At 45.6% G+C, this 20,950-nt stretch overlaps 1 protein-coding gene across 3 annotated transcripts in view; it reads left to right on the forward strand.

Moving 5' to 3' along the window:
- Positions 1-20,950, forward strand: part of C5QH8orf88 (chromosome 5q C8orf88 homolog) — a 1,871,959-nt gene that overhangs the window by 1,366,213 nt on the left and 484,796 nt on the right. For all 3 annotated transcript variants that reach the window (XM_069622341.1, XM_069622340.1, XM_069622339.1), the window contains exon 5: positions 20,441-20,527. In XM_069622341.1, coding sequence (XP_069478442.1) covers positions 20,441-20,527 — 87 coding nt within the window. The remainder of the gene's footprint in view (positions 1-20,440; positions 20,528-20,950) is intronic.

A 20,950-nucleotide genomic window follows, 5' to 3' on the forward strand; every position in this document is an offset into this window, starting at 1 on the left:
CTCCCTGTCTTTGTAGTTTAATATTTTAGCGATGAGCGGTCTGGGAGATGCTCCTGGCTGCAGCCTCCTGGTCAGGGCCCTCTGCGCCCTCGCTACAGTAAATCCTTGAGTGAGTGCTCCTCCCCTTATCTCCTATAACAACATATTCTCGACATAGTCGGTCAGGTCCGAGGCTGCTTCTCCTTCTGGGAGCCCCCCAATGCGTATGTTGTTCCTGCGCGCCCGCCCTTCTGCTTCTTCTGCACTGTTTTTCAGGTTGTGTACTTGCTGTTGCAGTACAGTGACCTCCGTAGCGTTCGCGGTGCAGGTGCTTGTGTTGGCCGTCACATCATTTTCCAGCGCACCCGTGCGCTCTGCTAGCTTCCTGACATCCTGCTGTAGGAGGTTAATGTCCACACTGACAGCATCAATTTTTTGTTCCAACGAGGTTCTCAATTCCGCAGTGGCTGTGTCGATCTTGCATTCCCACAACGTCTTCAGGTCTGCCATGGCATATAGGATCTGTTGATCATTGCGTGTCTGGGTCACTCCCCCATGCATGTCCTGTTTCTTTGGTTTCGCCCCTTCCCCCGCCAGAGACAATTTGGTAAAGTCCTCCATTGTCAGTTGTTTTCCTTTAGGTTTGCCCCCCTTGGCCGCCATTCTTGCTCTTGGATGTATGTAGTCCTTGCCTACTGTGTCAGGTCACTCAGTTGTTTCTATCTCCATACACTCAGTGTTGAAGTTCGTAGTGCTCGCTCAGCAGTTCACCTCCTCTGCCCGCTATTCCACGTGAGCTGTAGTCCACTCGCCCTGACTTGTTTCGGCTCCCCTTGACGTGGAGCCCGTCACTTCATGTTGCCTTGACCTCTCCGGTGGAGTTCTGTGCCCTGCTTCTCCACTGCTGCTGATGGTTTACCCTGCAACTGGCGCCGCACCCCTGGGGGTATCTGATTCCTGTTCGCCTGTGCACCTAATCCTGGCAGCCCCCTCACTCAATTTCGCTCCGCCCTGTCCGGTGGGACCATTATTGTCTCCAATCCTCCTATCCGTTGCATATGATGTGCAGCTCCATCCCATCAGGGCCCCTGCGTAGCACTGCTTCTCGCGCCTACCACCTGCCGGTCTGCTGCGGATCCTGCTGCGCCTATGAAGATGCACTTTTGGCCATCGCCTGTGTACTGTTCTGTTCACTCGCTCTGTAGCTGCGAAGGGCCAGAGTATGCACTTGGCATCAGTGGCCTCCCGACATCATTCCTCCATTGTTCCAGTATCCGGTGGTTGCCTTCTGTTAATTTCACTGTGCAACGGGCATTGGGTAATGCTGTGTAGTCCAGTGATCTCCCTCAGTCACGTGTCGGTGCACCTTTCCCAATTTATGCGAACACTCTCCACTCGCTGGTGCGCTTCGCTGCGCCCGTCCGTGTCCACAAGTCCTTTTCCGGACCAAATCCACAGGGTGCACTGCGATCCTCGTTCTGTGCTGGTACTGGCCACTTCACGGCCTTCGGCATCCCTCTCACCTACTTGCCAGGCATACTTTCCTCCATCTCATGTGCATGTAGCAAGGCTGCTCTTCATTCAGTATCACTTGCTTCCTTCCTGTTTTCCCCTCGGTTTTTTGTGTCTCCCTCATGCAAGCACCATCTTTGTGTCGCACCCTTCGGGACCACTGGGATTCAAAGCAACCTCACCCCTTCCAGCTGATGTTACGATCTGGCAATGGGCCCTCCTCATTTCCCTTTATTATCACCCAGCTGCCATGGCGTGCTGCCTGCGCCGCCAGCGCTGTGTGTGCGCGTCCTGTTTTCACACAAGGTTCGCTCTCCCACATGTGCCTCCAATGTTTATGGGTCTGAGGTGTTCCGCGGCCGCAGTGATCAGCTGGCCGTGTCTCTTGCAATCAACTGCCGGTCTGCTGCAGATCCTGCTCCGGGTTCCGCAATGTGTCTCTGCCAGGCTGTTTATATCCTAACTCAGCGCTCTGGGTGCCACAATGTTTCTTTGTCAAATCTTATCATAGCAACTATGTCCTTCTGCAAACGTGCAGTGCAGCGTTACAGTATAATTGCTCTGCCACGCAATCCGTGCCCGTTCTGTTTGCTTTGCGAGTCGGGCTTCAAATCACTCAGGCTGCTTCTTATGTGTACGGTCTTTGTTCCTCTTCCAGTCCAGCGCCATTTTGACTACGCATCCATATTATCTAGCAAATTTCTCATCCACTGCATTCTCACCTTTAGGCTTTGATTAGTGTAGAAGTTGTGGAACTGCATGCACCTACTATTCATTTTGCTGCAGCTCCGGATTTTCCCATATCTGCATACATTAGGCGCCCATATTTCAACGGATCAGTAACGGATCTCAGGGGCCCTCTGAGAACACGACTTAGCCCATGGCCATGTAGCCACGCCCCCATGAGCCGCACTCCTTATCTGGCTTATTTGGTTTGAGAAGTGGGATCATTATCGACTCTCGCGAAGACCCTGGCAATTGACCTGTTTCCAATGCTTCATTTAACATGGCCAATAATGGTGGAAGTATATTGGCCCTATATTCTTTATAGAATTCTCCAGGGATCCCTAGTTGGTGGGTCTTTTATCACACTTTCCAGTTCCTCTGCTGTGATTGGGATCTCTAGCTGGTCGCTCCCCTCTTTACTTGGACTGGAAAGTTTAACCTCAATGCTTCTTGTATATCTACCCCTTCTTCGCTCGTGGGTTCACTATAAGGGTTCCTATAATAGTCGTAAAAACATGTATTTACTTCTTCCTGGGTCTCTTAGCTTCCCGTCTATTCCTTCCAAACCTCTAATTGTCTGCTGTGTGGTCTCATTTTTGTACAGCCAAGCTAACAATCTGCCCGGGTTGGTCCCTTCAGCATGTTGTCTCTCAACATATTTCTTGTAACTTAGTTTGCCTAGTCTTTCCCAGTGCACCCTACACTGTAGGCGAGATACTTCCTTGGCCTCTTCTAGGGATCTATTTCCAACCCGCATTATAGTTTCCAATTTCCTCTCTGTTGTTTGCAAATCCCCTGTTACAACCTCTTGCATTCCTTTCGACTGAGCTATGGCCACCACCCTAATCACTACTTTAAAGGCTTCTCACAATGAACCGGCAGACTCGATACTACCCATGTTATTCTCAAAATATTCTTTCACCTCGGTTCGTAGGTGTTCTCGGAAACCAGTATCTTTCAGTGCCTCTACCCTAAGTCTGCATGTTGGGATTCAGGCCCGCGGGGGGAGAACCTGCCACGTGACCACCAGTGGGGCTGTGATCTGACAGGATCCTAGCTTTGTATTCAACCTATGTAAACCCGCCCATTAATTCTCTCCCACAAACACATAATCCAACCTCGTGTATAAGTTACTCGGGGCGGTGTAGTGTGAGTACACGCCGTCTTGGCGGTACATGGTTCTCCAAATATCCGCTAGCTTGAATGTACTTAGCAGTGTGTCCAAAGCTTTTGCCGGAGGGGCTGGATTATTGGATTTGTTATCTGATCCATCTATCGTCGGGTCCAAAGTGCAATTAAAGTCCCCCCACCCCATATTATCCCCCCATCGATGTATGGGCTAATCTTAGGATATAAAGATCTGAAGTAAGCTGCAGTATCTTGATTCGGGGTATACATGTTAATGACACATATTTCTCTACTTTTTGACCAATCCCCTCATGATTATCATCCTACCATCTGTATCCTGATGGGTCTGGGGGATCTGGAATGGGACCGTTGGTGCTACCCAAATTAGGACCCCTCCTTGCTCCTCCTCTGTACTCTTCCGTGACCTCTGCAACTCCCTCTCCCTGTCCATCCTCCCCTCTGGCCCGACTCACTCTGCAGGGCACACACTCGATGTCTTGATCACCTCTGACCTCCCCCTCTCCATCCCTCTGACCACTCCTCTCTCCTGGAGAGATCACTCCCTCCTCTCATCTCATCTCTCCCTGTCTTCCCCCCAAGCAAAGCCTACCCCAACACAGCCACCTACCTTCTCGGACATCCGGCCCATGAAGCGTGTGCCAGTTGAGGCTTTTGCCGCCACTTTCCCCCCCTCCACCTTTGGGTGTCTCTCATCCTGATACAGCCCTGCCTCTGCTCTACTCTTCAATTTCTGATACGCTTGATACTCTTGCCCCTGTCATGAGGATCCGTTTGAAGTCCAACGCCGAGTGCAATTCCTGGTATGACTCTGACCTAGCTACACTTAAACGTAAGTGTAGGGCAGCTGAGAGGAAATGGAGGACTTCCTGTTCATCCTCTGACAAACTGGCCTGTCGCCGGCTACAAAGGCAATACCGACTCTCTGTCCTCACCAAGAAGAGAGTCCACATTCAAGCTTGTGTCTCTGCGGCATCTAACAACTCGGCCAAACTCTGCTAAAATCTGCAAGGAGCTGGCCAACCCTGCTGCAGTCTCTACCCCTCCTGTTGCCTGCCAGGCTCTTTGCAATGCCCTTGCCTCTCACTTCATTTCAAAAACCCAGGACATCCTGCCCACCTTCTCCACCCACACTCCTCCTCTTCCCTCTCCATCTGCTGACCCTCATTTAGCCACCCTCCCACCATCCTTCTCGTCCTTTCCTCTTTTCACCCCTCACAAGGTTGCTGGACAAGTCCGATCTATGAAAGCCTCTTCAAAACAGGTTCATCCCTGTTCCTCTAAAACCATCAAGGACCACATTGACACCCTTGCTCCGGCCCTTGCTGATTTTTGCAACCACTCCTTTGCCTCTGGATCCTTCCCCTCCACTCTGAAGCACTCCTTTGTGCATCCTCTTCTCAAGAAACCCACAGCTGATCCTTCTTGTCCAGCTAACTATCACCCAATTTCCATTACTCCCTTTCTTGGCAAACTCCTGGAAACGTTGGCCATCTCTCAGCTTAACCTTCATTCCAATTCTTTTGGCTGTCTCCATGACCACCAGTCTGGCTTCAGAGCTGCCAGAAGCATGGAAACTGCTCTCCTAAACATCTGTGAAGATCTGCTCACCAACCTTGACTCTAACATTCCATCTGTCCTCATCCTACTCGATCTCTCTTCTGCCTTCGACACGGTCAACCATACCATCCTGCTCAACCGTCTCCGTGAAAACCTGGATATCACTGATCAGGCTCTGGCCTGGCTGACCTCTTTCCTCTCAGATCGACCCTCCGAGGTCCAACTTGGGTCCTTCCTTTCATCTATCTTCCTCTCTACCTGTGGTGTTCCCAAGGGGTCTAACCTCTCGCCCTGGCTTTTCAACCAATACCTGGCAACTCTCGCCCACTGCATTGCCGTTTTCTGCTCAAATTTCCAGTGCTACGCTGACGACACTCAACGCATTTTCAAGCTGCCCTCTGCCACCTCCTCTCCCCCTCTCATCTCTGATTGCCTAACTGCCATTCAAGATTGGTGTGCCGACAATGATCTTTGTCTGAATGCCAGCAAGACGGAGATCCTCCTCATCGGCACACCTTCACCATCCTTTCCTCTCACTCTCTGGCCGGCCTCCATTGGTCCTCCTCCTACCCCCACCTGCGAGGCTAAGAACCTCGGGTCATCTTTGACTCCACTCTTTCCTTCTCTGCCCACATCTCTGAGGTCTCTAAAAAGTCAAATTTCCGACTACACCTCCTCAGAGGTACCCTGCCTTCCCTCTCCTTCCCCAGAAGCTCATGGTATCTCAAGCTCTGGTTCTCTCTAGCTTGGACTATTGTAACAGCCTCTTTCTAAATCTACCTGCCTCTATTCTCCGCCCTCTGCAACTAATCCAGAACAGGACTGCAAGACTTGTCCTTGGCCTCAAGCCCTGGGATGGTATCCCTCCAGCTCTGAAATCTCTCCACTGGCTCCCAGTGGATGCAAGGATTACATTCAAAACCCTCTGCATTGTCCACAAGGCTTTCTGGGGCCTGGGTCCAAAATACCTTCAGCTATCCCTCTGCAAATACCTCCCCTCTCAAGCTCTTTGCTCCTCCACCTCCAACTCACTCAGGGTCAGTTGTTTTTCTAAGAAACGAGCTGGGGGTAGATCTCCGTCTTCGGCTGGGGCCTCCCTCTGGAACAGCCTCCCTGCCACTCTAAAACTTGAGGAGAACCATCTCCGGTTCCGAAAGCACCTCAAGACCTTCCTCTTTTCTTCTGCCTTTGCTCCCCCTCTCCCCTGCTGATCTGTTCTCTCTTGGCACCGTGCACCTGGCCACCCTCTGTCTTTTGGGCCCAGGTACCTGCTCATCCTGCCACCCTCCCGCACTGCCTCCGGGCCACTCCTTGCATTGGGGTCTGTATCTGTACCCATACAGCCCCCCCTTTTTCTTCCTGCACTTATCAGACCTACCCTGTCTGCTGCCTTAAACCTAGCACTTGCAAATTGCTGGCTGCATTACCACTGTTGCCTTTATTATTTATTTATTGTTATTTATCTGTTTCTCCTCTGCTTCGCACTTTCCACCTCTCCCCCCTTCCATGCACTTTTCCCCTCCCCCATGCAGTTGCGCGTTCTCAATGTCACTGGGCCTAGTAAGATCGCTGTTTTGTTCTCCCCTGTTCCCCTCCCTTGCCTTGTCGCGCTCTGAAACACTTGTGTACGAGCGCGATAGAAATAAAATAACAATCAATCAATATCAATAAGCCAATTATGTTGGGCCCAGTGTCGCCTGCTCCATTTCCGTGCTATCCTGTCCTGTTTCTCCCTGGTAAAGTGGGTTTCTTGCAAAAGCAATACATCTATTTTCTGCCTATGCAGGTATGTCATAACGCAGTTCCTTTTGATATAGCTATTCAGACCCCTCACGTTGCAGGTTACTATTTTAAGTTCCCCCATGTTCTCTGGTCTCTCCCTTTCGCAACTCTATCATGACATCTCTCCCCCCGTTTCCCGGTGCGTCTCCGTAGGCCAACTCACCTCTAACTACCCCAACACCCCCCAACCCCGTTCCCTCCCATTCCCAACTTTTGCCCAGTTCCAATACTGAATCTCAGGCTACCCTGCATCTCCCCCCTTTCTATGCCTTTTGCCGGTACTCAGAGTGCTGCAGGAGGATACCAAACTACTAATATCCTAACTAAACTACCTAATGTGGATGAATAGTGTGATTCCTAGGTCGCCTGCCTCTAGGCAACCCCTGGGCTACCTGCCCTTAGCTACAATAGAAAACGGATACATTTGACGCTGAAGTGTCTCTGACAACCCCTTATGCAGTGGCCCACATGTCCCATTAAGGCATATTAATCTATAATAGCAGATTCACTTATCACTTCCTTCTCCCATCCGATCTTTTTCCATCGGCATGTTTTGCAGATCCATCCACTTGCCCACATCTTCTGGTGTCTCGAAGAAAACAGCTCAATCTTTATGCAAGACTTTCATAATCGCCGGATACAGCAGCATGTATTTGCGATTAGCTGTGCGCAACCTCCTTTTTATGGCTCCATAGCCCATCCTCTGTTTTTGCATCAAAAATGTATCATCTGGGTATGCCGTGATGGATGCTGATGTTCTGTTGATCGTACCGCCTTTCTGGAAGTGTTATAGGATTTTCTCCCTGTCTTTATAGTTCAATATATTTCATATTATCGGCCAGGTTGGGGTGCCCGGTGGCGGTCTCCTTGTTAGGGCTCTGTGCGCTCTCTCTACAGTAAACCCTTGGGTGTGTGATCCAGCTCCAATTTCTTGCAGAAGCATGTCCTCTATGTAGTTAGTCGGGTTCTGACCCTCTTCGCCTTCTGGAAGCCCAATTATCCGCATGTTATATCTTTGTGCCTGGCCTTTTGCTGTGTTCCTGCTGTGCTCCCTTCAATGACTGATCCGCTGTAACTACAGTGTTTTGTGTCCCCGTGGGCAGCTGTCTTCCTTGGGCTTGCTTTCTTGCTAATTTGTTGTTGCGTTGTCTCCGGGCGTAGTGTTACACTGTCCAGAGCACTCTCACCTTATTTGGTTCCCTTCGTGTGGGTTAGGGCAGTATAGTGGCTTTATCTTCCTTTCCTGCACCCATCTTCTCTTACAGGTCTTCCTGCACGCGCAACGCCTTGCCCGTACTCCTCTGCAAGTATGCAGTGCAACGGACCTCGTCTGGGTTTTCACCGCAGAAAGCAGCTGCCCTTGTTGTGGATGTGCTTTTCTTCCTTATTATGGCCAAATGCCTCCTCTTTGCTTCTATGTCAGTTTTGCCTACGTTGTTCGTTTAGGCCCCGCTCCATGCACACAATGCTGGCTACACTGTTGCCTCTCTTGTATCCATTACTGCGAGTTCAGGTTTGTTTGTCCGATTTTAACACTCCGCCGTCTGGGTGCTCTGCCCTGCAGCTGATTCCAGGGGCCGTTCTCATTTGCCTACAACGATCAGTGGCTATGTGACAGCCAGCGAAACTCCAGTCCATCTTGACTCTGTTCCACTCTAATGCTTACGGTCCACCGGCTCCACCAAGCCCTGCAACCATCTGGACCCGGTGCCGCTGTTTACTTGTCCCTTTCACCGTGCCCGTCTCTGTGTGCAATAAGATTTACCATGCAGACTTCTGCTTTCACCACGGCACTTAGCTGTCACCTCCGCACTCCGCTCGTAGCAGTCTTGCCAGCCACCGCCGACTTCTTTCCTCGTGTTCAACGTATTCTGAATTCTCCGCTTACGAGCAGGTCACAGTATTCGGCTTCCAGCTGCCTTTTCACCCGGCTGTGTAGCTGTGCTGCGGTACGGCCCTTTGTTCATGGGGTGCCATTTTGTTATTTTTATATTTTGGGCTCTTCCCACTTCGTCGGCTCACAGTTGCTTCTCCTTGCTACGAATTTCACCCGACCTTCGACTGCTGCATACTTAATATATTCATGCTTCCATAGGATTCCGTGGACGCTTTACAGCTTTCTCCAAATGCCTTAAATTTCCAGGATCATTAGTGGATCTGCAGGAGCACACAGGAATCACGACCTACTCCGTGGCCATGTAGCCACGTCCCCTCCCATAAAGACCAAGGGTCCCGAAGTCAGTCCTATTCAGAACCCCATTGATGGGTGGGTTGGCTGTACCCGAGGTAAAACGCTATGTGCTAGCAGCACAACTGGCCCGAATATTGCACTGGTCCATGGCAGGGAGAAGGGCTGGGGTACACTGGAACAGGCAGTAACATATACTCCCCTGGGTATGTTACCATTTGGCAAGCACGAGGTTAGAGGAGGGGGCCGCCCACGCTTGGAGGCGACCAAAAATACCTTACGATATTGGGATCAAGCCCTTAAATGGAAGAACGTGCCTCTCGGTCTTGGGCCCCATAACCTGACGGGATATAACAAGGCATTCTCTCCAGCCTGGAAGTACACATTCTGGGAGGGGCGGGGTGGTCGGGATGCTTTACGGCTGATAGACTTCTATCGTAATGGTGAACCACTTCTCTTTGAGGATTGTAAAGAATGATTTAATGTGGAGGAAAAGGAATGCTACAAATATATACAAATTAGACACTGGATTTCCTAGAGGGGGGCAAACAAAGCAGAAAGCAGGGCCCCAACAGGTGTGGAGCGGGTGATGCGGGAGGGTATAGTGGAGAAAGGTGTCTCAAGGTTGTATCGCATACTAGACAGGGCAATGCTGGAGGATAGACTATCATATATGGATTGCTGGGACAGATACCTAGGGGTTACTATTTCAGAAGACGGATGGGGCAGATTTGGAGAAGGGCCCACAAAGCTTCCAAATGCACGGCCATTAAGGAATCAGCATACAAAATCTGCTATTGGTGGTATTTAACACCACAACGCTTACACAGAATGAACCCAAACCTATCACCCTTGTGCTGGAGGAAATGTGGCATCATAGGGGATCTTGGTCATATGTGGTGGACCTTTCCCAAAGCCAGGTTCTTTTGGAAAGAGATATTGGGGCCTATTAAAGACATAACAGGGGTGGCTTTATCCTATTCCCGGGAAGTGATTTTGTTGGGTGCGGTAGCAGAGGATTCGTATGCTGTTATTGGAGCCAGGGCAATGCTTCTTACACACCTGTTGACTGCTGCCGAATGACCCTAGCTGAAGCCTGGATAAAGGAGGACGGTACGATGGTGACGTGGTGGTGGGTAAAGGTTTGGGGAGTACTAGCTATGGAGAAGGTTGGTGCTCTGGCCGCTGGGAATTACCAGAAATGTCTTAGTCTGGTTCCCCTTCGCTGAGTATGTCAAGGACAGGGAGCAACAATTCCACAAACTCAGCCTTTTGAAAAGCTTCACCATATTTTAAAGGCAGGGCGATGCCACATCCGAAAATTGGTATCCAGAGATGCAAGTGAAGGACCAGTAGATCTGGTGTCATGGCATAGTTCTTTAGCTTTTTTAGGTTGAACATTGTTTGGGGGAGGGTGTTTGGGGGCGGGTGGTTATTGTTTACAGTTTACCAAAAATGTAAAACACATGTCACCAACGCACGTAAAGCTGATGGAAAATGTGTTACTCTTCTTTTCCAGACTTATGTGTATGTAAGCTTTTGTTTGTCCTTTGGACTTCTACTTCACATTTTGTTGTCAATAACATTGGTGATAATGTACAATAAAACATTTTTTTTTAAAACACACTTTCAAATATGTACTTCCATTTTTTATTGCATTTCTCCGAAAAGGAAAGGATTACATAATCAGAAAATAAACTGAATTCATAGGTATCACTTTTTTGTCTACTTTATTTTGGGTGATCCGTAAAAATATGCTTAATAAGCAATCACATTTCAATACAGCATTACAACACAGTATTAACTAATATAAAATACAGAGTCAAATCTAGTCACAGGGTAAAACGATAAAGTGAGATAATAATACATATTAAGAACAATGAACATGATTGATGTTTCACAAACAACAGTACTAATCAAGACCACAATCTCATTTACTTGGGTGTTAAGCACATACAATATGAATGCACGGCATCAGATGACATACCTTAAAGTGCAAGTGCTTTGATAAAACATAAAAAGCTCAATTTATAAGCTACGGCTCTTAAGAACTGAGCAATTCAAGCTCACTATCCCTAAATTGATCAGTATTTTCCAGCTACGTACATATTATTTTCCAGGAAAACTTTTCTAATAATCCAGGCCTGAAAGATACATTTAGATGTAGGATGAACCAACACGTCCAATGTTTTATTTTTGTATGCTTCCCGAGTGGTTCGTATATTTAGGTCAATAAATCAAGGTTTTAAATAGCTTCTTCGTAAGGTGTTATACGTGGGGCACAGGAGCAGGAAGTGAGTCTTTCGTATTATGACAGTATGGACATAAGTTGGTTGGAGTCAGTCCCCATGTGTAGGTCCATGTAGCCAGAATAAATATGTTGGGTCTAGATTAAACAAAAGTGTATGTGACATTCTTGGTTCAATATAATTCAAATTTGATTAATACCCTTAGAAGATTTTGCAATCCCAGTATAAAACGAGAGTAGGAGAGCAATTATTGTTTGCAATATTCCACTATTAAACTTTTCTTTGCTATACTATTGATGGTAACATGATCAGCCAATCTCACTTAGAAGTTTATTAATATGGGTACACCAAGGCAGAAATCTCCCGCCTTCCAAGCTCATATCTTGCAATGCTTCGCTATAGTGGGTCAATGTGTGTGTACTCCTTATTTGGATCCAGTATTGAGAGGCTTGAAGGCAATCCCCTGGCCAATATACCTCATGCCCATTTCTTCATGCAAAGTCATAAAGGGAAGTACTCCTTGGTAAATTTAAAAGTCTTTTTAGAAAGGAGTTCCCTGTAACTTCTAGGGCATTCACCTTCTTATGGCTCCATCGCTCTGCTCCATAAAGTGCTGGTTGTTTAGCCTGTTGGTTATAAATGCTAATCGCTGATTTCACAATCCCTTCCCTGTGCGTCTCAATTAATTGTAGCCATACTATACCTGGCCAAGCTGATATTAGGTTTGTCAAGTTGTGAGTCACAACTACAAGTCTCTGAGAATCTAATTCCCAGATAGTCAAATTAAGTAACTTGTTCAATGAAGCTATTACCTAATTGCAGGTGTACACGAATATCTTTCCTTCTTGGGTGCTTGAATTCCATTATCTTTATCTTTAATATATTTACTGACAAGCCCCCATTTTCACAAAATGCAGCCACAGTATCCATCTGTTTTTCTTTTTTTTTTTAACCCAAAAGGGTTTTGTGAGATCAGCAAAAATGCGGAACCTGAGGCCAATTTTGGGGTGTCAGTAGGGATAGCTAACAAGGCCTCAGCACCTCTGTTTATATATAGATTGAATAGAGTCGAACCCAGCATACATCCCTGACCTACCCCTTTTCCTACATAGGTATTTCTTATTTAGCGAAGCCCAAGTAACTAAAACTAGCCCAAAAGTATGGTATGCATGTATGCAATCAGTGTGAGGGTAGGCTTGGATGTGTCTACTTGTACTTTCAAATGTTCCTTTTGGGCCTGCCCATCTTTATCTTTCTGGCTCCAACAAGGCACTGCAACACAAAAGAAGTGACACATCAATTAGCACTCAACTGACTGCTAAAGTGCTAAAGAAAACTTTTGAGATGCTAAAGCCATGCTTTCTACCTGTGGTACTGAGAGCAGATGGGGCATTTGAAAAATGTATTTGTATTAATGGATAGTATTTTTGGGTGGGGTATGTTTGTGGTGATTTGGGGCATGGTTAAAGACACCAGACAAAAATATATAGGGAATGCCGAGTCCTCCATGGTTTTCAGCTGACCATTTGGGGACAGGACAGTTCCTATTTTTCAGGTCTTTAATTAGCATGTTTATTTTACTTATTTGTTTCCCTTGTACATCCATTTGGTCCAATGTTTCTAAACTGGAAACCTGTATCTCCTCATCTTTATTACACAAATATCTCTCATTTGTAACCCTCTAATGCTGAGGAAAATGTCTGCAGTCAGACTGGGGCATTTTGGTTAAAAGCCACATTCTTAAGTACCATCTGTATCTTATCTTTGGCACAATTCAAAGGCACTCATTTTGGCCACATGAGAAAGTTGAGGAGCAGGAATGGTAACCTATGTTCGATATTACAAGTACATCTGTGCAATCTTCCTTGCTTTATAACCTTGGCCTGCAGGCTGTGCACAGTTCTTCGCTGCAAGCACACTACCTATTTTACACTGGGTTTGACATTTCCTGGGATAATAGCATTGCAATCTGTTACTTTCAGATTGCTCACACAGGTCATCAGCAAATCAATACACCCGTAAAGAAAATACCATTTTCCAATAACAACTTCGTAAACTATTGTTCCAGTTCCATGGCTTTCAATCTCAAAATACAGAGGAGACCATACCATATACATTTAATTGCACATTCAAAATACAGAGGGTTTTGTATCAGCAAACCCCTGATGAAAGTTTATCTATCCAGCACAAGAAGGGCAGGGACTTTGTTTGCACTTTCACACTTCTGCTCTGCCTGTACTCAATCAAAAAAGTGACAGCAGCATTTGTTTAATGACAAACATGACATGCCTGAACGTTAATAGTCATGTAGTCAAAGCAGTACTTAATATATTTAGCAGGGGAAACTATTCTACTTTCAGCGATAATTAAGTTTTCGTCCGAATATCTAATTTTGAGCCGGAATTCAGCCGAATACGTACTCGAAGCTGAAATTCGGTACACCCCTATATGCTTGACACACTTTCTACAGGTATTCCGTATTGGAACTCACTAAAGCAAAGTCTGTCTACACAAGCAAGAAAGCAGGTCCTATCAGATACCACTTGCACACTTTTGATTATAGTGAGTAAACAATGTTTGCACCATCGGCCTGGGCTACAGGTGTATCATCTTTTATAATCCATTAAGTTTTACTTATTCCAGTACCTACAAAACCCACTATGTGTTGCCAAGAACTACAATCCGGAGGTACCCTACATCAAATTGAGAAACACTAGATCAAGACATTGCTTGAAGTCCCCTACACACATGCCTTTGTGACACATAGGGATCCAAGCATCGGTCAGTATGCCCTTAAACTCTATTGGCACAATACAAGTTTCGTGCCAAATCATCACAAAAAAACAGCCCTGTGAACTGTTATCAAATTCTATGAGTTCAGTAAGGCTTGAATAATTTGCAAGCATGTCATACCTGCTACCCAATGGGTCCTACATTGTCAAGTTCAATGCTATGTACTGTGCTGTGCCTGTGGGAATGATCAGTTTGATCACGGTCACCCATGTGGTCAATTGCTGTGGAACCATTGTCCAACCGCCAGTTCATGCTGAACCAGTGCAATTGCAATGGCCTGAAGCCAAACTCTGGTATCTTGGAAGCTACACGTGGTCGTATGGTGTGATCCGAATCCTGAGAAGCTCTACCTTGTCTGGAGTCGCTTCAGTTTTAGGAACAGCCACAGATTGATCACACAGTCTGTCTTCAATGCAGGATCAGGCATTCTGGACTTCCTGTCAAGACTGGGCACTGGCAATCTTCCTTTGTTTTACATATTTGTAGCTAAGTAAGCATGCCTCTCGCCCCTAACTTTCTCTTCAGAAGCAGAAAGTAACAGAAAGCTTCAAGGCTGAATCTTCATTGGTAATCACAACTACAAGGCAATTGTGCTATAAGGTGAGCTATATCTGCAAAGACTTTGGAAAGTCACTTCCTGCTGTGTTCACATCTGAAAGCTACAGTGAGAACATTCTCATCGTTCTTTATCTCCAACTCGCTTGCGAAAAACCAGCACCCTGCAAAAAACAACAGTGAGAGTGTTTATCACTGTTTGTAGAACATGGGGTGAACTGCTGCACAGGTCGCTGCACGCGGGGTGATGAACAGTCACAGCCACCCTCGTTCATTGGTTCCAGAGGTCTGGACTTCTCCAACTAGCCACCTTTCTACTGAGCAGAATGTGCCTGAAGGTGTTTGACTGTTGACCTGGATCAGAATGAGATTGCATCAGAATCATCAAAACAAGTGACACATTATCAGTTTTACTCACACCCATCTTAAAACCAGGTACTGTTTGCTAAACTTTATTTTCAATTGCAACAAAGAACAGAGACATGCCTCCATAGTTTCTACAGAGACACTGCTGCTTGTTTTTCTGCCTAGCTTCTGGAAAACCACAGAGAACTGGCTACATAGCAGTTGTTTTTATATTTATATTTCACTCTCTTTTCTCCCTCTGCACTCCATGTTCTAATTTCTGTGCATTTTGTGACTTGTCCCGAGAGTATTTTACTGTTCATTCGAGGGACGGGGGTGTCATAAATTGCCTTTTATGCCAATTATATGAACAGCTCTAAACGCCAACTCCAACTCCAACTCCAAGGCCAAGCCTTTAGCCACATATGAACCAATCCTGCTACCATTTACAGACGTACGTTTCACAAATGTGCATTGCAACTATTAACGTTGCCAGCATTCTCTTCTCAAGCACAATTGGAAATATACACATTACTGAAACCTTTCAGAATGCATTATGGGGTTAATATATTTACTGGACATAAGTTTGCGCCGTTTAGAAAATACATTTCTTTGTTTTTATGCTTCATGCACAAGATAACAGATTGCCGAAGTTACACGTTTATCTGTAAACCTAATCCAGTTCACTGTATTGTTTTTCAAAACGATCAACCTGCAGTGTTTCACTGAGAGTGTAGCAATTTGTGTGCACTGTTATTAACACATAGCAGCAGAGAGGTTAAAGAATTCAAACACATATTCACATTTGAATATGTTTAATAAACACAAAGAACACAAGTCTTTGCCAGCATTGATAAAATACCCAAGGTAGGGTGAATGCGTGGTAAAGCACTGACTTTTTAAAATCATCTTGCAAACGCCCATCTTGTTTAAGCAAGTTAATACATAAGCGACAGATAACAACAATATAGGCTTCAATTCAAATGTGAACAAGCAAGATGTTTTGTTTCAATGTTACTAGTGATTACATGCGTGACATAATTATCTGTTAGAATGTGATTGGCTAAGAGGGAAACAGGGGTGGGCCTTTTCCTTTAAAAGGAAGCTGTTTTGGCAGCCAAGAGATGGTCCCTAAGACTTCACCAAAGGCTACACTACGCTGAATCACGAAGCAGTAGAGCCAACGCAGGGAGATCAGAGTTTAGGATCCTATAGTACTAAGAACCACTATGATGTGATGATACCCCACTTAGGTACCAGATTCAAAGATGGCAAATTACTTTCTCTCCTCGCCACCTCTTCCCTTCCCTTCCGTCCTCTCCGGTTTCTCCCTGTTTTTCCTCCTCCTCACACCTCTTACTGCTTCCCCCTCCTTCAGCACATGAAACCTATGAGTTTATCCATTGCAGCAAGTTATTTATTAGGTTGACAGGTATATTAAAAATAGATGTTTTGGAACACAAACGATTTTATGATATGGTAGGACCTGAAACATTGGCCTAAATGTTCGATGTAATATTAGGTTGTAATGATTGGCTATATGTTTCATTTTGTACTCTATTGCTTATAGGTTTTTTTTATAAGTGTTAAATTAATTTTTGACAGTAAAACACTGGGAACATTATTGGGGCTCCTGGTGTGCGCACACAATTTGACTCCTCCATGACATGTTGTTGATATCCATTGGTACTCCCAGCCACTAGTTTAGTAATCTCCTCTTTTCCTGTGTGCTGGCTCAGTCAGCAGGGCATCTAAAGGTTGAGGTTAAAAAGGGGATTGTTGGCACCTTGTAATGCTGCCATTGTGAACGGAAATAGGCAGGTGCTAAAAGGTGAAGTCTAATGAAATGATAGTGGTAAGCAATAGGGGCATATCTTTATTGTTATCAATGGGATGTTAAGGGCTTTATATGGAACGCTTTAGATGGACTTACTAGTGTCAATTGAGCCCTCCGCTAACCTGCGTGTTCTAACATTTTCATCTTCCACATGCAAAGACATTATACGCAGAGCAGCAAAGGTACTCACATAGTGCAATGTAATATCCCTCCTAAAAGGCATCAAACATGAAAACTCTACACCTCTATAAACAACTTGCATTCTACAGCCTGGTAATGCAAAAACAAATTAATGCATAAATAAATACACGCATCCTAGTACTACTAAACCAATACCCTCCCCTCTGAAAACAAATACCTGTATGTTCTAGACATAGAACAGATAGAAACAGACTCATGGTACATTTAGCCTGCAGGTATCACCAGAACAGCAGAGCTGTCTTTCATTTTTCCACTCTCACCAATAACCTAACTCACCCGCTCTCTTTCCCATCCACCGGAGTGCCTGGTGACCTACAAATGGATGTTACTGTATTAAAACCAGAAACTTAACATAACATCACACTCCCTTCCACCCATATGCATTTCAGAAGGGAAGGCATGGTATCACAAGTATTGACACTGACACAATGGATACAATTTGTGAAACCTTTATTGAAAATGTTGGGGTTGGAGAAATTCCTATTTTGCCCTCTAACTAAGGTGGGAGTAGTCTCGACCACCAAACGATAAACAAAATAGTCCTAGTGGAGTCCGTCAAATCAAAATGGCCTATGCTAACAAAACAAAACCTAATGCCTGCCCTATCTCTTGTAAAAAAAAAAGTGTAAAAAGGAGAAATATATGCATAAGGTAAATTGGTGTTTAAATGATAATATTGCTGAACTAGCTCTCCTCCCCAGGTTAGGCCTCATTGTAGGTTGGATGACACACTCTGTCTCAATTTCCAACACAATACAGTTCAAAACCGTGGATCGAGGCCTGCCTGCCTTCCACGTTAAAGTCTCTTTCTCTGACTTCCAAAATAATGTTTCAACCAAAACATTCACAAAGATCCCCCTCTGCCGGGCTCAGACCTTTCACCACACAGTTCTCGTAGGCCCCCCTCTGTCAGGCTCATACCTCTCACAATAAAGTTCCCCAAGTTTATTATACTGCAGGTGTCCCTCAGTCGGGTTCAGACAACTTTCGGATGTTGAAGTCTTTCGAATGTGCGTGTCTTTCTTTACAGACCACCACAGGACCACTTTGACTCAACGTTCACTATTTTACTTTTGCTGTTTGTTCGCCTTTTAGCTTCAAACAATGTACCTTTCACAGAAACTTTTGAATGGGCTACTTCCTTTAACCGGACCACTCTGTTACTTAGTGTCGCTGATCTTGCAGCTGAATTTTACTTTAAAGTTCATTCACAGGCCTGCCTTTCTACGCGTCTCATCCACATGCGTTCAGCCTTCACTTGCGATATGATGTTGCTACTTCATTCACTTTAACACACACCGGTCTCTCAGGTTGCTTGCCAACTCACCGTCTTTGTGCTCTTCTTTCTTGTTTTTCGATTTTGAATTTACGAGTCAAGGATAGTCCCACAGGCTTGGCCTCACCTCCCCAACTCTGCCGTTCACCCGGGAGGGTCACTGGCATCCTTGAAACACAATGCAATCTTCACTTGTGGGATCTGGCCTTCTCCACGTGTCTTTCATGGTCTGTCAGAGGCAACAACCTACAATAGGGAAACCTTGGGGTTTTTGGCCCGCTGCTCTCGTCCCTTAGTCCGTTGCTCTGCTCCAGTAGATGTTCCTTTGTACCAGGAGTTCTGCTCATACTCGTGTCGCGCCTTGCTCAGAGTGTGTCTTCAGGTGTTGCCTTTTATTCATTTGAGGAGAGCTAACTGGTATGAGGTGTATGGACTTAGTGTAAAGGGCCTGACTTTGCCTGACCCGATTAACGAGACATATCCAGTATTATGTGAGAGAGTTTGTCCCGTTACTCTCATTCACCCTCTTCCTCAGCCCTGTGTGTATGTAAAAAGGGGTGGGGGAGAGTTGGGACTTTGGAAAATCCTAAAAAAATAGGATGGGGTAGATGAACAAAAAAGGGGGAATACTGCGTCCCGCCATCGAGTATCTCACCTCCAATCCCCAAAGACCCTTCACCCAGGTGATTCTCCCGCACTGGTCCACTCCAAGGAACTGGATCCAAAAGCGATGGCCGTGTCCTGGCCACCTGGATGGCAAGTCCCAGAGGGCTAGCGGGTGAGACACCCTTTGGTTTCTCACACACCCCAAATGGTCCTTCCCACTGATCCCACCCAGATAACCACATTCTGTTGTATGCCTCCCATCCCTGTTTCAGCACTGTTATATGTTCCCCACTAACTGTAAATCTTTTCATTCCCTGGTACCCCAAATGGTATGTCAGTAATAAATGCTATATGTTCCCCACTAACTGTAAATCTTTTCATTTCCTAGTACCCTAAATGGTATGTCAGTAATAAATGCTATGTTGGAAGTACTGTTCCCCCGGTAATAAGCCTGTGCTCCCTACTGATGTACAGTGCGTTGTTGCTAGGTCTACACTCAATAAATACCCAAGATGAAGGTGGCATGGCTTACTTGTGCCACCTTGGAGTTGTGGTTCTTTACCATGATGCTGTTGCATAATGGGTCTTTCCTACGAAGCAGTGAGGGAAAGCACTTTATGGCATTTGCTGTGTGGGAAAGATTTAAGTAGCAAATGCCAGAGGAGAAAAGACTGCAGAACCAAGATAAAGTATGAGTTAAAATAAGTCAAACATGTTAAATGTTTATCCATTTTCCCACTCCTCTCTAATTTCAATGAATTTCTTAGAAGTGGAGGATTTGGCCTTGTTGGCATATTTTGGAAACTTTTTGTGGACACACATTGTGAAATTAGATATTTTAGTACAACGTGACATGTGAATAAACACTTTGGGCCTCATTACACGGATGGCGGTAAGGGTTTACCGGTACCGGTATTTTACCGGTACCGGTAAATCCTTACCGCCTTACTACGAGGTCCCTTTGCGGGTTGGGGAATTTAACGCCTGCTTTTTCCACGCGGTAAAAACCAACCCGCAAAGGGACCAGGGAGCTAATTACGGTACCGCAATTTGCAGTACCATAATTAGCGCCTTCCTCATTCCCATAGAGCCCTATGGGGCAAAAATGGGAATGGGGAAGGGCAGTGGGGGAAGGGGGAATTACCGCCCCGCCAACCTTGGAATAGGGCGGTAATTGCCCTTTCCACCAAGGCGGTGCCGGTATTTTACCGGCATGAACCATGGCGCTAGTAGCACCATGGTTCACCGCCATCCTTGTAATGAGGCCCTTTCTTTTGTAAAAAAACATTGTGTATTGTGCTATTGCTAATGACGTTTTGTCAACAAGAGTTCTGTTGGATGTTTGTTTTGTTTGAACTTAATTAGTGCCCACATTGTTTTTTTCAAATCGTATCTGTAGTCAACAATTAAACCATGGTATTTGTGTATAGTTCAGTTTAAATGAAGATATGTTCTAATGGGATAGTAATGATGTGTACAGAAAGTAGAACTACTTGCATCATGCAGCATAGAAATTGATATTTGCTCCATTATTCTGGCACTGCAGATTGGCTCGATTTTCAGTGATTAAAAATGTCCGCTGTTTACTTGTTAGATCTAGGTTCCTAGATTTTGTAACTTTGTTTTATTCTTTTCCTTTGTTTACATGTTTCAACCAATCACTTTTCTCTTGACTAAATTTGCAGTTTCAACAGCTACAGCACCGCAGGCCAGTGCTCTGGTTACTCCTACTGTATGGTCTCCTGAGAATACCCATTCAGAACACTTAACTGGTAAGGAAGAATATGTTTAATACATTTTCTATCTCAGGATATTAAATCAAACCCCAGGACAGTGCCTTGAAATACTCCAACATTTTCTGCTACCCCAAAGTTCACTTTTGCTAGTTTGTTAGTTATTATCAAAACACCCCAAATAGTGAATGACTTTTTCTTTTTTATGATCCACAATTTCTATTGTTGAAGAACACAAACATGTGGTTCATTAGAGCAATAACGACCAACATTATGTCCAAAAAGAAAAGGGGACAATTAGTCATTGAATCACCTTCAAGTTTTGCTGCATCATCTATAAGGCATTCGCATCTCCGGCGGACAGCACACCACCAGAAGCCAGAACACGTGCAGACTTGAAATCCGCTGCTGCAAAAAGTAAAGTAACAGAACACAAGCCTTCTCTGCCTACACCCCAAGACT

The sequence above is a fragment of the Ambystoma mexicanum genome, chromosome 5q, assembly GCF_040938575.1.
Source record: "Ambystoma mexicanum isolate Mex_15411 chromosome 5q, UKY_AmexF1_1, whole genome shotgun sequence".
NCBI classification, from domain to species: domain Eukaryota; kingdom Metazoa; phylum Chordata; class Amphibia; order Caudata; family Ambystomatidae; genus Ambystoma; species Ambystoma mexicanum.